The 12,617-nt window shown below is 31.3% G+C and overlaps 1 protein-coding gene across 1 annotated transcript; it reads right to left on the reverse strand.

The window, feature by feature from the left end:
- Nucleotides 1–5,605: 5,605 nt before the first annotated feature.
- On the reverse strand, nt 5,606–10,098 carry LOC139481485 (uncharacterized; the record flags this gene model as incomplete). Its single annotated transcript, XM_071264855.1, is given in 5 exon segments — nt 5,606–6,026; nt 6,894–6,970; nt 8,571–8,704; nt 9,317–9,431; nt 9,974–10,098. Coding segments are annotated over 5 exon segments (567 nt in total), but the record flags the coding sequence as incomplete, so codon positions are not given.
- Nucleotides 10,099–12,617: the final 2,519 nt, after the last annotated feature.

Below are 12,617 nucleotides of genomic sequence, written 5' to 3' on the forward strand. Positions count from 1 at the left end.
ATATCATTGTTTAAGATTAGTTTGTTGATAATGTTAAAATTGTACATTTCACTTGTAATTTTTCATTCTTATTGTTGTTAGGCCGGGGTACCTTGTTTTAACAATATACATATATATATATTATGGTTTAATTTTATTGGCTATTTGGTTGCTATGTAAACGATAGAAGTGCTATGTTTATTTTTTCATATAACTAGAATTCTAGATATTCAAGGAATTTTTACCCTGCTTAATACAAGACTGATATTTTTATGCCCCACCTACGATAGTAGAGGGGCATTATGTTTTCTGGTCTGTGCGTCCATTCGTCCGTCTGTTCGTTCGTCCGTCTGTTCGTTCGTCCGTTCGTCCGTTCGTCCGTCTGTCCCGCTTCAGGTTAAAGTTTTTGGTCAAGGTAGTTTTTGATGAAGTTGAAGTCCAATCGACTTCAAACTTGGTACACATGTTCCCTATGATATGATCTTTCTAATTTTAATGCCAAATTAGAGATTTTACCCCAATTTTACGGTTCACTGATAGAAAATGATAGTGCAAATTTCAGGTTAAAGTTTTTGGCTTCAGGTTAAAGTTTTTGGTCAAGGTAGTTTTTGATGAAGTTGAAGTCCAATCAACTTGAAACTTAGTATACATGTGCCCTATGATATGATCTTTCTAATTTAAATGCCAAATTAGAGTTTTGACCCCAATTTTACGGTTCACTGAACATAGAAAATGATAGTGCAAATTTCAGGTTAAAGTTTTTGGCTTCAGGTTAAAGTTTTTGGTCAAGGTAGTTTTTGATGAAGTTGAAGTCCAATCAACTTGAAACTTAGTATACATGTGCCCTATGATATGATCTTTCTAATTTAAATGCCAAATTAGAGTTTTGACCCCAATTTTACGGTTCACTGAACATAGAAAATGATAGTGCAAATTTCAGGTTAAAGTTTTTGGTCAAGGTAGTTTTTGATGAAGTTGAAGTCCAATCAACTTGAAACTTAGTATCCATGTGCCCTATGATATGATCTTTCTAATTTAAATGCCAAATTAGAGTTTTGACCCCAATTTTACGGTTCACTGAACATAGAAAATGATAGTGCAAATTTCAGGTTAAAGTTTTTGGCTTCAGGTTAAAGTTTTTGGTCAAGGTAGTTTTTGATGAAGTTGAAGTCCAATCAACTTGAAACTTAGTATACATGTGCCCTATGATATGATCTTTCTAATTTAAATGCCAAATTAGAGTTTTGACCCCAATTTTACGGTTCACTGAACATAGAAAATGATAGTGCAAATTTCAGGTTAAAGTTTTTGGTCAAGGTAGTTTTTGATAAAGTAGAAGTCCAATCAACTTGAAACTTAGTATACATGTTCCCTTTGATAAGATCATTCTAATTTTAATGCCAAATTAGAGAATTTATTCCAATTTCACAGTCCTTTAAACATAGAAAATGATAGTGTGAGTGGGGCATCCGTGTACTGTGGACACATTCTTGTTTCCTTTGAAAATATGTTCAAATTTTAAAAGCATTGACACAGATAAATATTAAATCTTTTTTTTAATTTTGATCCTTTAGAGTACCGGTATGTTGGTTGGCTACTTGTTAAATTGTAAGTTGATTTTGTGATTGAAAAAAAAATAATAGACATGAAGAAGGGTAAGAATTTCTTGGATAACTGGATATTTTAGTTTTATATGCACAGGGAGGCTTGGTATAGAACAAGCAAGGAGGACTCTATTGGAAATTAACTCTAATTGACAGGATTAGTCAATTTGAGAGGTATATCACCAGGTTGAAAGGTCAAACTGATGATATTATTATTTTATTATTATGATGTTTTACAACCTTTTGTTAAATTTTTGTTATTGAAAAGATATATTTATATTTAATAACGGTTATAATAATTTTGGGCAACTGCAATTTTATCAAACCTTGAAAATTGTAAAGCAAATTTTAACATTGATATAGATACGGTGTAGTGTTGATGTTTGTCAAAAGAGCTTGGTAGTTTAAAGATGTCAAAATTTGCTTTAGATTTTCACGATGCTGTTATATTCAAGCCACCCTTCATCACTGTAAAAAGGTATATTTATATTTAATTTTTTCATATCAAGAGAGAAATTGGATGTGCATGCTTTTTATGAAGTACTGGTTTGCCTGATTACTGTATCACAGGGTTATACATAAGATAGTTATAATTATACTTTTGGTTTAGTTTGAAATGAGATCAGTTATTAACTTTAGGTTATGTAGCTTATGTTGAATCTAATATGGTAAAAAAATAATTGATATAAAGTTCAAGGTTGTTATAACTTATAAAAGCAAATATAAAAAATTAAATTCGACACTAACATTTAAAATAAAAGTTTCTCGATTTGAAATGGTTATGATTTATTGAAAATCCTCTTGATACTGTTAAAACATGTCCTTGTATGCACACTGAAAAATATTGGTAAATATACTTGCCATGCATAGTATTAAAGATAATAGTGCAATAATGATGAAGAATTCATGTACAAAATTATTTTTAACATGTGCACAGATTCGGAATTTCATATAAAAATAGAATTAATTGTTTGAATTTGTGAATTGCATTCAGAATTTCATATAAAATATGATCAATTGTACTTGTTTGAATTACAATCTACTAATTGATTGTTTCGTCATTTTACTGTTTTATTTTGTTGAGGAAGCCCTAATCAGTTTTTATGTTTACCAGTACTTTGTTGTTAAACTTCACTTGTTTTATTGTCTCAAGGAATTGTTACTTTGTTATGTAAAACAACGGCATATTATGAAATATAGATTCAATCTTTAGTTTTATTCATTGTGTTTAAAGCCATGTTAGATCAAAAATGAAAACAACACTTCATTAATTTTATCGACTGAATTTCTGGACTTTGATGAGGATCACTCCAACTGATTTTTTGTAAGCCATGAATGTACAAGAACCAAACAATTGAAGAGATATAGATATAAGGAAGATGTGGTAAGAGTGCCAATGAGACAACTCTCCATCCATGTCGCAGAATGTAAAAGTAAACCATTATAGGTCAAAGTACGGTCTTCAAAGTGGAGCCTTGGCTTACCAATCGATATACAATGAAAACAACAATTCATAAATTTATATCTACTGGATTTAACTATTTGAGGATGACTCCAAACAGAATTTTCGTAAGTCAAGAATGTACAAGAATTGAACAATTGAAGAGATATACATTGAAAAAAGCCCACTTCATAAATGTCTTGCGAGTGAAGCACTTTTCTTGGTTTACCTTCATTATGAATGTTCAAAACTCATTTTTCTGAAAGCTAAAGATGTATAAAAATTAAAAAATTTGAGCTATATGACCAAAATTAACCTACAAAACCTGCCAAAGGGAATTGAAACCTTAATCTATAAATTTATTAAAGGACTAAATGTGTAAGAAAAAAAATAGTTGAGAAAAATGATTCCATTGTACACAGTAAAAATAACACTTTATTTACCCAATTCTGGATTTACTTTCATCAGGAACACTTAAACCTAACAATTGAAATCCAAGGAATGGACAAGAGCAAAACACTTGAAAAGCTTTATGAACAAATTGGACCAAAAATAAATTGCCAAATTTATGTAACGGTAAGGTCAACTTTGCCTGTGGGAGTTGGAACCTTGGTTTCTTAATAATTTCTGAATTGATCAACAGAAAACACATCTTTATAAGATAATCTTCATCAGGTTTGCTAATATTTGGAATTATAAAAATATATAATGTTTGCCAGGAGAAAAACTAAAAGGGCAAATACAAAACGGCGGCCAATAATGGTTGCTGTGGATTCATTATTGTTCGTTGGATACAAATTTTCGTGGATTTAGTGGTTACAGTAGAACCATGAATTTCTATGTCCAATGAATTACAAATGTTGCATAGAAATATATCCAGACTTTGGCAAAACCACGAAAAAGGCTGATGTAATATGTACATAATAAAATAATAGTACAGATATTACCAAAATATTGGTGGGCACAACAGCCAACACCAACCTTTCCACTTACAAGTGACTTGAGCATTTGAGTGAACTAACCTCATAAAATAAGATGTGGTATGATTGCCAATGACACTAACTCTGCATAAAAAAAAAGAAGTTAGCAACTGTATCGTCTTCAAAAATGAGCAAAACTATACCACATAGCAAGCTGTAAAAGAAATTACTAATGAGAACAATTCAAAGGAGAAAACTAAAGGTCTGATCTATGTAAAAATCAACAATCATTCTGTGAGTATAGCATGGTAATACATAGTCTCCTACCGGTTAAAAATTCATTGTATTGGAACAAAATTCTTATTTGATCTATAACTTGTCATGGTGTAAAATATATATCAAATATCAAGTCAATATCTTCAAGCATGACAAAAAAATTGTTGAAAACTGATTATTTAACTCTGCACAAAATCATGAGACTGTAAGAAAATTCAACCTTGAACTGTAACTCGTCATGATCTAACTATATACCAATTATCAAATCAATATCTTCAAACATAAAAATAATGTGTGAAAAACTGATTTGCCAGACTGACAGATGGACAAACGGACGAAGTGCAAACCTTAAGTCGGTAGGGGACTTATAACCAAAAAATTAATATTATATACACAATACAGAAACATACGACAACCACTGAATGACTGGCTCCTGACTATGGACAGGCATGTACAGAATGTGTTTGGGTTAACATGTTTGTCGTTGACTTTGAATATTGGTAATAGGTCCACTACAGTTCTCTTAGTGTATACATGTATATCTTGACGACTCATGACATTGATCTCTTTGTTAGTTATGAACATTGTGTGTTTCCACTTGGGCAAGTTCGATGAGTTGTAGGTCAACTACAAAAGTTCAATACAGGTAATTTAAATAAAAGATATACTTATCTGATAAAAGTAAAATAACAAAAATACTGAACTCTGAGGAAAATTCTAAATTGAAAGTCCTGAAGTAAATGGCAAAATCAAAAGCTCAAACACATCATTTGAATGGATAACAACTGTCATATTCCCGACTTGGTATAGGAATTTTCTCATGTTTCTGTATGTCGAAAATGGTGGATTAAACCTGGTGTTATACCTAGCTTAACCCCACAGACCACTGAACATACAAAATGATAGTCGGAGTGGGGTATCTGTGTACTATGGGCACATTTGTTTTTATTGCTCTCTTATCAAAGTATATTAATCCATATCTTTTCAGGCATATTACATAATGCATCAACTGTCCATAGGGAAAATGTATATTAAGTGTCAAACTGATCTTCAAGTTAACTGAAGGACAAACACACATTAAATGATAGATATGGCAACATTTTTAACCACTCAAAACTAGGCATCAAGACAATGCTCACCTGTTTAGAGCATAACTAATGCTGCATGTATAAGGAAGTGGATGTTAGTGGACTATAATCAGTTCTTATGGAAGGGTGGCACAGAATATTTCTTTTACACAAATTAGAATTGTCTAATATATATGGTATGGCATTGTTCATAGTTGAAGATCATAAAGTAACCTTTAGTTACATCTACATCATTTGGTAGTCTCATTATAAATCACATTCTGTTTAAATTTATAATATGTGAAAATATAAAACTAATAAATGAATCAAATTTTTAAATGGCTGAGTCTCACAGATTTTTTTCTCAAACAATGGTGAATGATCTATAATGAACATTTGAATAGATATAAACATTAAATGAAAAAATTGACAAATAAATATAAACACTTCCATATTTTCAATGGGAGATGCATAATTTCAACATGTGCACAATTTTCTTTTAGGTTTCAGGTTGAAAACTATGAGTTGATCATGTTGATTACACAGAATCTGTCTTTTGTTAATTTTGCAGAACAATGGTGCACAATGGGTTTTGAAAACAATTTATATTTGAACACAATAATTTAATTCCAATCATTTTCATCCGATTCACAAGTGTCACTGTCGTCATTTTTACTGGATTTTTTAAAACCAAAGATTGTCTTTTTAGTTTTGTCTTCCTGTGTACACTGTATTACACCTGAAAATAAAAATACATATACAGTTAAACCATTTCTTTGTTTTTACTCTTCCAAAATAACAAAATGTGATAGCAATTGCTGTATTATCATGTATAAACTACTTGACCAACTCTTGCTGATCTTTTATGGAACCACAACTCTAATTAGAATCTTTTTATAGCACAATTTGATTGTTTTTTCTTTCCATCATTCTTTTTTAATAGTGATATGTCAAAAATTATTCAAGTTAATGTTTAGGTCAATTTAAGGGGGCCATTTAATGGTAAGTTTATGATATTTGGCAAGCAGTTTTATTACCATTGGCACATCTAAATCCATGGAGATATTAGGCCCAAACCTTGGTCAAATGAACGGCATGTGCATGTTTTACATGTTGCATATGCAAAACATAATTCTATGTTAACAACTTTATGCTCTTTTAATTCTGAATGAATTTTCAAACATGCTTTTTCTATCACATTTAAATTAGCTCTTAAAGTACTACATTCAAAAGATAAAAGGGACTTAAAGATGCTGACATAAAAATCTAACATTTTCAATTCATCTGCATTCAAATAATTATTGCAATGTAAAACAATTTTACTATGGTAGTTTGTTCCAAAACAAAACTAATACAATATTTTAGATATGAGCAAAAGTAATAATGAATTTGGTTACACCCTAACAACAAGTTAAAAGTAGTGCATACTTTTATGCATACTAAGTAGATGCTCTTTTAAACCTTTGTTGCTTGGATGACTGTGTGTTGATTGCTTTAAGATTTTTATTTTTATCATTTGTTTAATATTAATGTATACCTGTCGCCTCCTTTTATTCATATCTTATGGAAGACTAAATAAATGGAAGATCTGCATAAGATATTTTACCTGATATGCCTAACAGGCCTTCTAGTGTACTTGTCTGGAAATCATCTGTGTTTCCCAACTCTTCAAAACCAGTAATCCTGTAGGATAAAAAATGTACTGAAAGTAATCTTACTTGGTGATTTTAGAATATGTAAATCCAATTTGATCAAATACATGCATGCATGATAATTGATTGTTTGTTTACGATGGTGAATTCTTGAAGGAACAAATAAAATTGTGCTATTATTTCTAATTTTTCACCTTTACAAATGTGTTACAATTCAGTGTGAATCATCCCGAAACCGACTCTAAAAGAATCCATAGGGTCTTCTCCTTCAATGTATCTGCTATTTGCATAAGTTTCATTCCAACCATCAAGCAAAGGAAAGTCCAAGTTCAATAATTTTTACAATTTTTTTCTGTTTTTAGTAACAGTGGCCTTGGCTGTTGTCCCTTATATCAATGGACTTCTTCTCCTAGCAACAGGGCATAAACAGCAATGAAGAAATGAAGTCTATCGGACTTTTAAATTTGTATCTTGAAACACAAAATATTTGTTATACTATAGTCTTAATTGACTATTTTCATACTACTGACTTTTGACTCCAGTTTATATTATTTTTCAACAGGTTACCTACGACATCCTGGGGTTGAAGTCATAAAACTTTGCTCAGTGCTCGGAGCACAAAAATCATGCTCGAAACATGAAATCCTGCATTTTGATTGGTTGATTTTCGAGTACGAGTACAAAATAATGACTCTAAATTGTTGAGTCCGAGTACAAAATCGTGTCCGAACGTTATATGATCACAAGGCCTGGTACTCTGTCAATTAAGAGCAAGGTAAAGAAGTAACATCAAGCTTTTAATCTGTACAATTCTTTGGGAAAATAAACTGCTCCATATTTTCTTTACACGACAAACTCATTGGAAAATAGTAAAAGGAGTAGGTCCGGTAAGGCCCCTTTTTGGCCCAAAAATATAACAGTTTTACAAAATTGTTAAAATGTAAACTTTTAGTTATTTATTGGACAGTTGAATGCTTCTGCTACATAAATATGACCTGTTTTTGACAATACAATGCACATATATCGGGTTGTAGCACCATTAAGTCATGCTAAATTACTGAAATCGTCAAAATTCTATCATTTTAGTTAAATTTTAGACGGTTTCCGTGTAAAACGAAAGTGGCCGCATTCGTGTTCATCCTTAATATTGCAATGTAAGTTGTATTTTATGATAATACATAACATATATAAAGGTTGTGGATGAACAAGGATGCGGCCACTTTCATTTTTGACAAAAACAATCTGAAAAGTGACGTTTTTCGGCATATTTGAGAGATTTTTCATATTTGAGCTTCAATTGGATCGTTTTTAATGACTTAATCAGTTAAAATCTTTCACATAAACTAATTGAATCAAGTGAAATAGACACTTAAGTGTTTAAAAAGTGGCCAAAATCTTTCATCAGATGAAACTGAAATTTGAGGCCAAAATGAGTCCTTACCGGACCTACTCCTTTCCCCTAAAAACTACACAGATTAAATGTTTGATTTGTCTTATTATGACTACTCTTAATTGAACGACCCCGGATGTCGTAGGTAACTTGTCGAAAAATTATATAAACCAGAGTAGACAGTCGGTAATATGAAAATAGTCTATTCAAAAACAATCTGTTTAAACATTATTATACATACTTGTCAACAACCTGTCCATTTATAAAGCAGAATACAGCTGGCAATGTTCTTATCTTTAATTTTTCAACGAAAAACTTGCAAATATCAACATTGATCTTGGCAAACTTTGTCTCAAAATGTTTGGTAGCAAGTGCCTGTAAAAATAGATAAATATATATAACATTTATGTCAATAGTGTTGTTATATACCCACTAAGGTAACATCTACTGAAATCACTGATTGTGGCCTCCCTTTGTATTTTTCCAGAGACAGAAATAGACAGAATCTACAGACACTCATCTTTGAAAAAAATTACCTTAATGCCGTCTCATATTAAGGTATAACATTAGTCTATTTTTCACATCAAAGGTTTAAAAAAAAGAGTTAACAAATGACTTCACAATATATGTTTTTATGCATATTTTTTTTTCAAATACGAAATTGTGTGTGTCTACCAGCTCAAACATTGAGGTTCCATTAGTGAACAAACCTCTCACCCTCAAAATATGTAAAAGGGAAAAGATCGTTGTGAAATAAAGCAGAGATTCTATCTTGTCAACAGGACAATTAATTGAGTACCAATGTCATGATTGCAAAAAAAAAAAAAAATTTGAACTAAATCATTGCAATAATTATTGATATACCTGTACTAATTTATTACCAATCTTGGGTTTCAAAATAAATTGAAAATTTACTAAATACAGATGAAGTTTCAGAAACAAGTTGTGTTTTTGCACACATCAAAGCTACTACAAGTTACAACATACTTCTAAGTGTGTATCCATTATTGCACATCTTCTAAAATCTGAATGATAAAAATGAACAATGCATTTCTTTTCTGTTGTGGTGAGGTCTAAAAACTTTTTCTCTTCTGTTATTTCTCTGAAAAATAAGATAAACCGGTGAAAGACATTTTTTAATGCAGATTTGTGTAAGTTAACACACCTGTTGTAATGCAAAAGGAACAATTCTTTAATAATTTGTTTACAATGACAGTGACTACCGTGAAACAAAAAATATAAATACCCAATTTTAAAAATGCCTGCACTCTGACTTAGTCTCTGTATACTTTTATTTCACATTCTAACTCATAAATTAAAATTTCTTTTCACTTATTTTTTTCTCAATATTTTTTTAAACTTAAAAATCTCATCTGTCTACTTTTATTACTCTTTAAACTTTTGCAATCTTCGGAAGGAAATACTCTGACTGTTCAGAAATAGGATGTTTTTTGGGGAAAAAATCTGAAAAATTGCGAATCTGCATGATTTTCATGAGTGTAAAATTGTGTAGTCAGATTATATTTTCAATTAATGAAAACCCTGAACAAAGCTTAATATTTATTCAAATGTTCAATATTGTTGATGCATGAAATTTAATTGAAGACATATTCATTTCAGGTTTGTATGTTATATTATCCTTACGTATATTGACCATGTTGTTTTTCTTTCATTTCATTAAGATTAACAGCATGTTTTTTCAACATATCAAGACGTGCTTCTCTAATATAGGCAGGAATTTCTGCATTTTCTAGTTCATCCAGCAGTTCCTGAAACAACAATACAGATTTTATTTCACTGCATACAATAAATGAACATGAAGAGAAAAAGTAAAAGCCAATTTGTTACACTGTCTTAGGCCGTGTTCACATTGACCTAAACTCGGTGTTGTGTAAGTGTAACTCACACGTAAACTAAACAAAATTACGTTCCCATTGATAAAATTCAATGTTTACATGTAGTGTAAAACATGTTTTGTCTACATGCAGTCGATACTCAATGTAGGCCTTGTGTAGATTAAGTGTACACAAAACTAGTCATTTGAAACATTAGTTTCACCGTGTATATTTAAGGAAGAAACAATTTTTGAATAAAATTGATATTTATAACAATTATTAATAAAGTTCTTTACGGAAATATTTGTCTAAACTTGATATATTTATTTGGTTTTTTTTTTTAAACTTTACGTAGCTTTATTAAGCCCTTATCAAGACTCAAAGCAGCATCATTGCCGAACACATAATTCATTTGAGAATTAAGGTCTTTCCGAATCGACTTGACTTGCACAGAAATGTTTGACATTGGTCTTTACTCAAACAACGGTTCACTCATAAATGCATTACTTAAAAAGTGTGAGGTAAATGTATTGTTTGTCTAGTACATGTATCTCGGATCCGTTAAATTACCCTTAAAAAAAACAACATTACTCCCTCCTTTGCCAAATACTCCTTGGAGAAGAAATACCATTTGAAACAAACAGAACGAATAGGAATATAGTGATCCCTAATATATCATTCCTTCTTCTCCTTCAATCTCTGTACCGTAATCTCTATACCGACGTAATGCATTGGCTTTATGAGAATAAAAATATATATTCTTCGCCTGTAAGCACGCTGCTGCAGTCTACGTTTTCTAATGCTTAAACAAGACATCTTTATTATTTTTAAACTACTGCAAATCAGCAAAATGGCTTTCATAAAGAAGCAACCACTCAACTTAAAAAAATAAAAAAATGAAAAAAGGGGGGGGGGGGGGGGGGGGGGGTATTTTGATAATTTATCTGAGCCAGAAATTTTTCCGCGCAAACGTTTTATTCCGGGTTTTTTTCCATGCTGGTAATCAATTTTTTTTTCAACATTTAACACTATAATGTATGGGGAAACCCTTGATTTAGAATATTTTTGTATCATCTGCAGGACCTTTTATTTTTATCCAATTGGGGTTCGGAATATTTCCATCGATACACCCCCTCCCCCCCTCCCCCGATTTGAAGTCAAATGGTCGTTCCCTTACTGCTAGAAAAGTTGTCCGAAAACTTTGCATTCGGTTCTACGTAATGAACATTTAAATGACATAGAGTTTACAAGTGTGAACAAATATTATGTACAGGTAATTAAACAAGGTGTATAGATGTGAACAAATTTAATGTGAAACCAATGGCCAGTACGTTAAACTAATTGTAAACAAGTTTACTGTACATGGCGTTTGGTGTGAACACGGCCTTAGACAGTACACATAATGGTATATATATCCTAGTCTGTCTGTCCATATGTCAATACTTCGTACAAAAGCCTAAATGTTAACATAAAAATTATCATTAGGATTGACTGAATGAAAAAGCTTGCTTTCAATTTGACAATTTCCAATTTTGTCATTTTAGAGTAACAGGACTTTGTTTTCTAAAATGTTGTTGACAAAACAAGCATCTTCTTTGTCCACCATTGTTGTATGGAAGGCTGTTAAATAATAGAAAAGAAAGAAAATGGGGTATAAGTTATACCCCATTTTTTTTCTTTTCTATTATGGTCTTTATGGAGTTTTTGAGAACAGGGGGATATCTATAATACTAATATTACGAGGTCCAATTTGTCAGCCGTCATCACGTAAACACGACGAATCAAAGAATTCAACTTTATATACAACTAATATGGTACAAAGGTGTAGATTAAAAATTACACCACTCCAGGCCCTTTTGTTTTCCACGTAATTTATATTGCCAATAATTAGGAAGTTCCGGGTCCAGTCCGATACCGATACCAATAGTATAATCACCTGTTACCTATTACCTTATCTGTACGTTCCGCATCTAACAGGCGCACCACCAAACGGTGTTTTCAGGATTTATATGCTATATACACAGGTAATCACAGGGTTGACACTACTAAATTGTCAAATTGTTACCTACTGTAGTATTTTAATCCGTAAGACTTTCTAAGATAACAATATGAATACTAAAAATCTGGACTAAAAATAAGTTTCAATTTGTTAGCGGGCATGACGTAAAACAGCGAATCAAAGAATTCAACTTTATTTATAACTAATATAGGACAATGCTGTTGATTAAAAAATACTCCATTCCAGGACCTTTTGTTTTCCAAATAATTAATATTACCAATAATTGATAAGTTCAAGTTCGACGGGTTCAAACAGAAAGATTTGAAAGCATAGAAAATTGTGTATCTTATAATCGGCATGACTTTACCAGATGACAGCACTAATACTAAGATAAGGCTTGCGCATAGTTATATACTTTAATTCAGTCACGGACCCGCGATATCACGGGTGTGTT

This window comes from Mytilus edulis, chromosome 7 (assembly GCF_963676685.1).
Source record: "Mytilus edulis chromosome 7, xbMytEdul2.2, whole genome shotgun sequence".
In the NCBI taxonomy this organism is placed as follows: domain Eukaryota; kingdom Metazoa; phylum Mollusca; class Bivalvia; order Mytilida; family Mytilidae; genus Mytilus; species Mytilus edulis.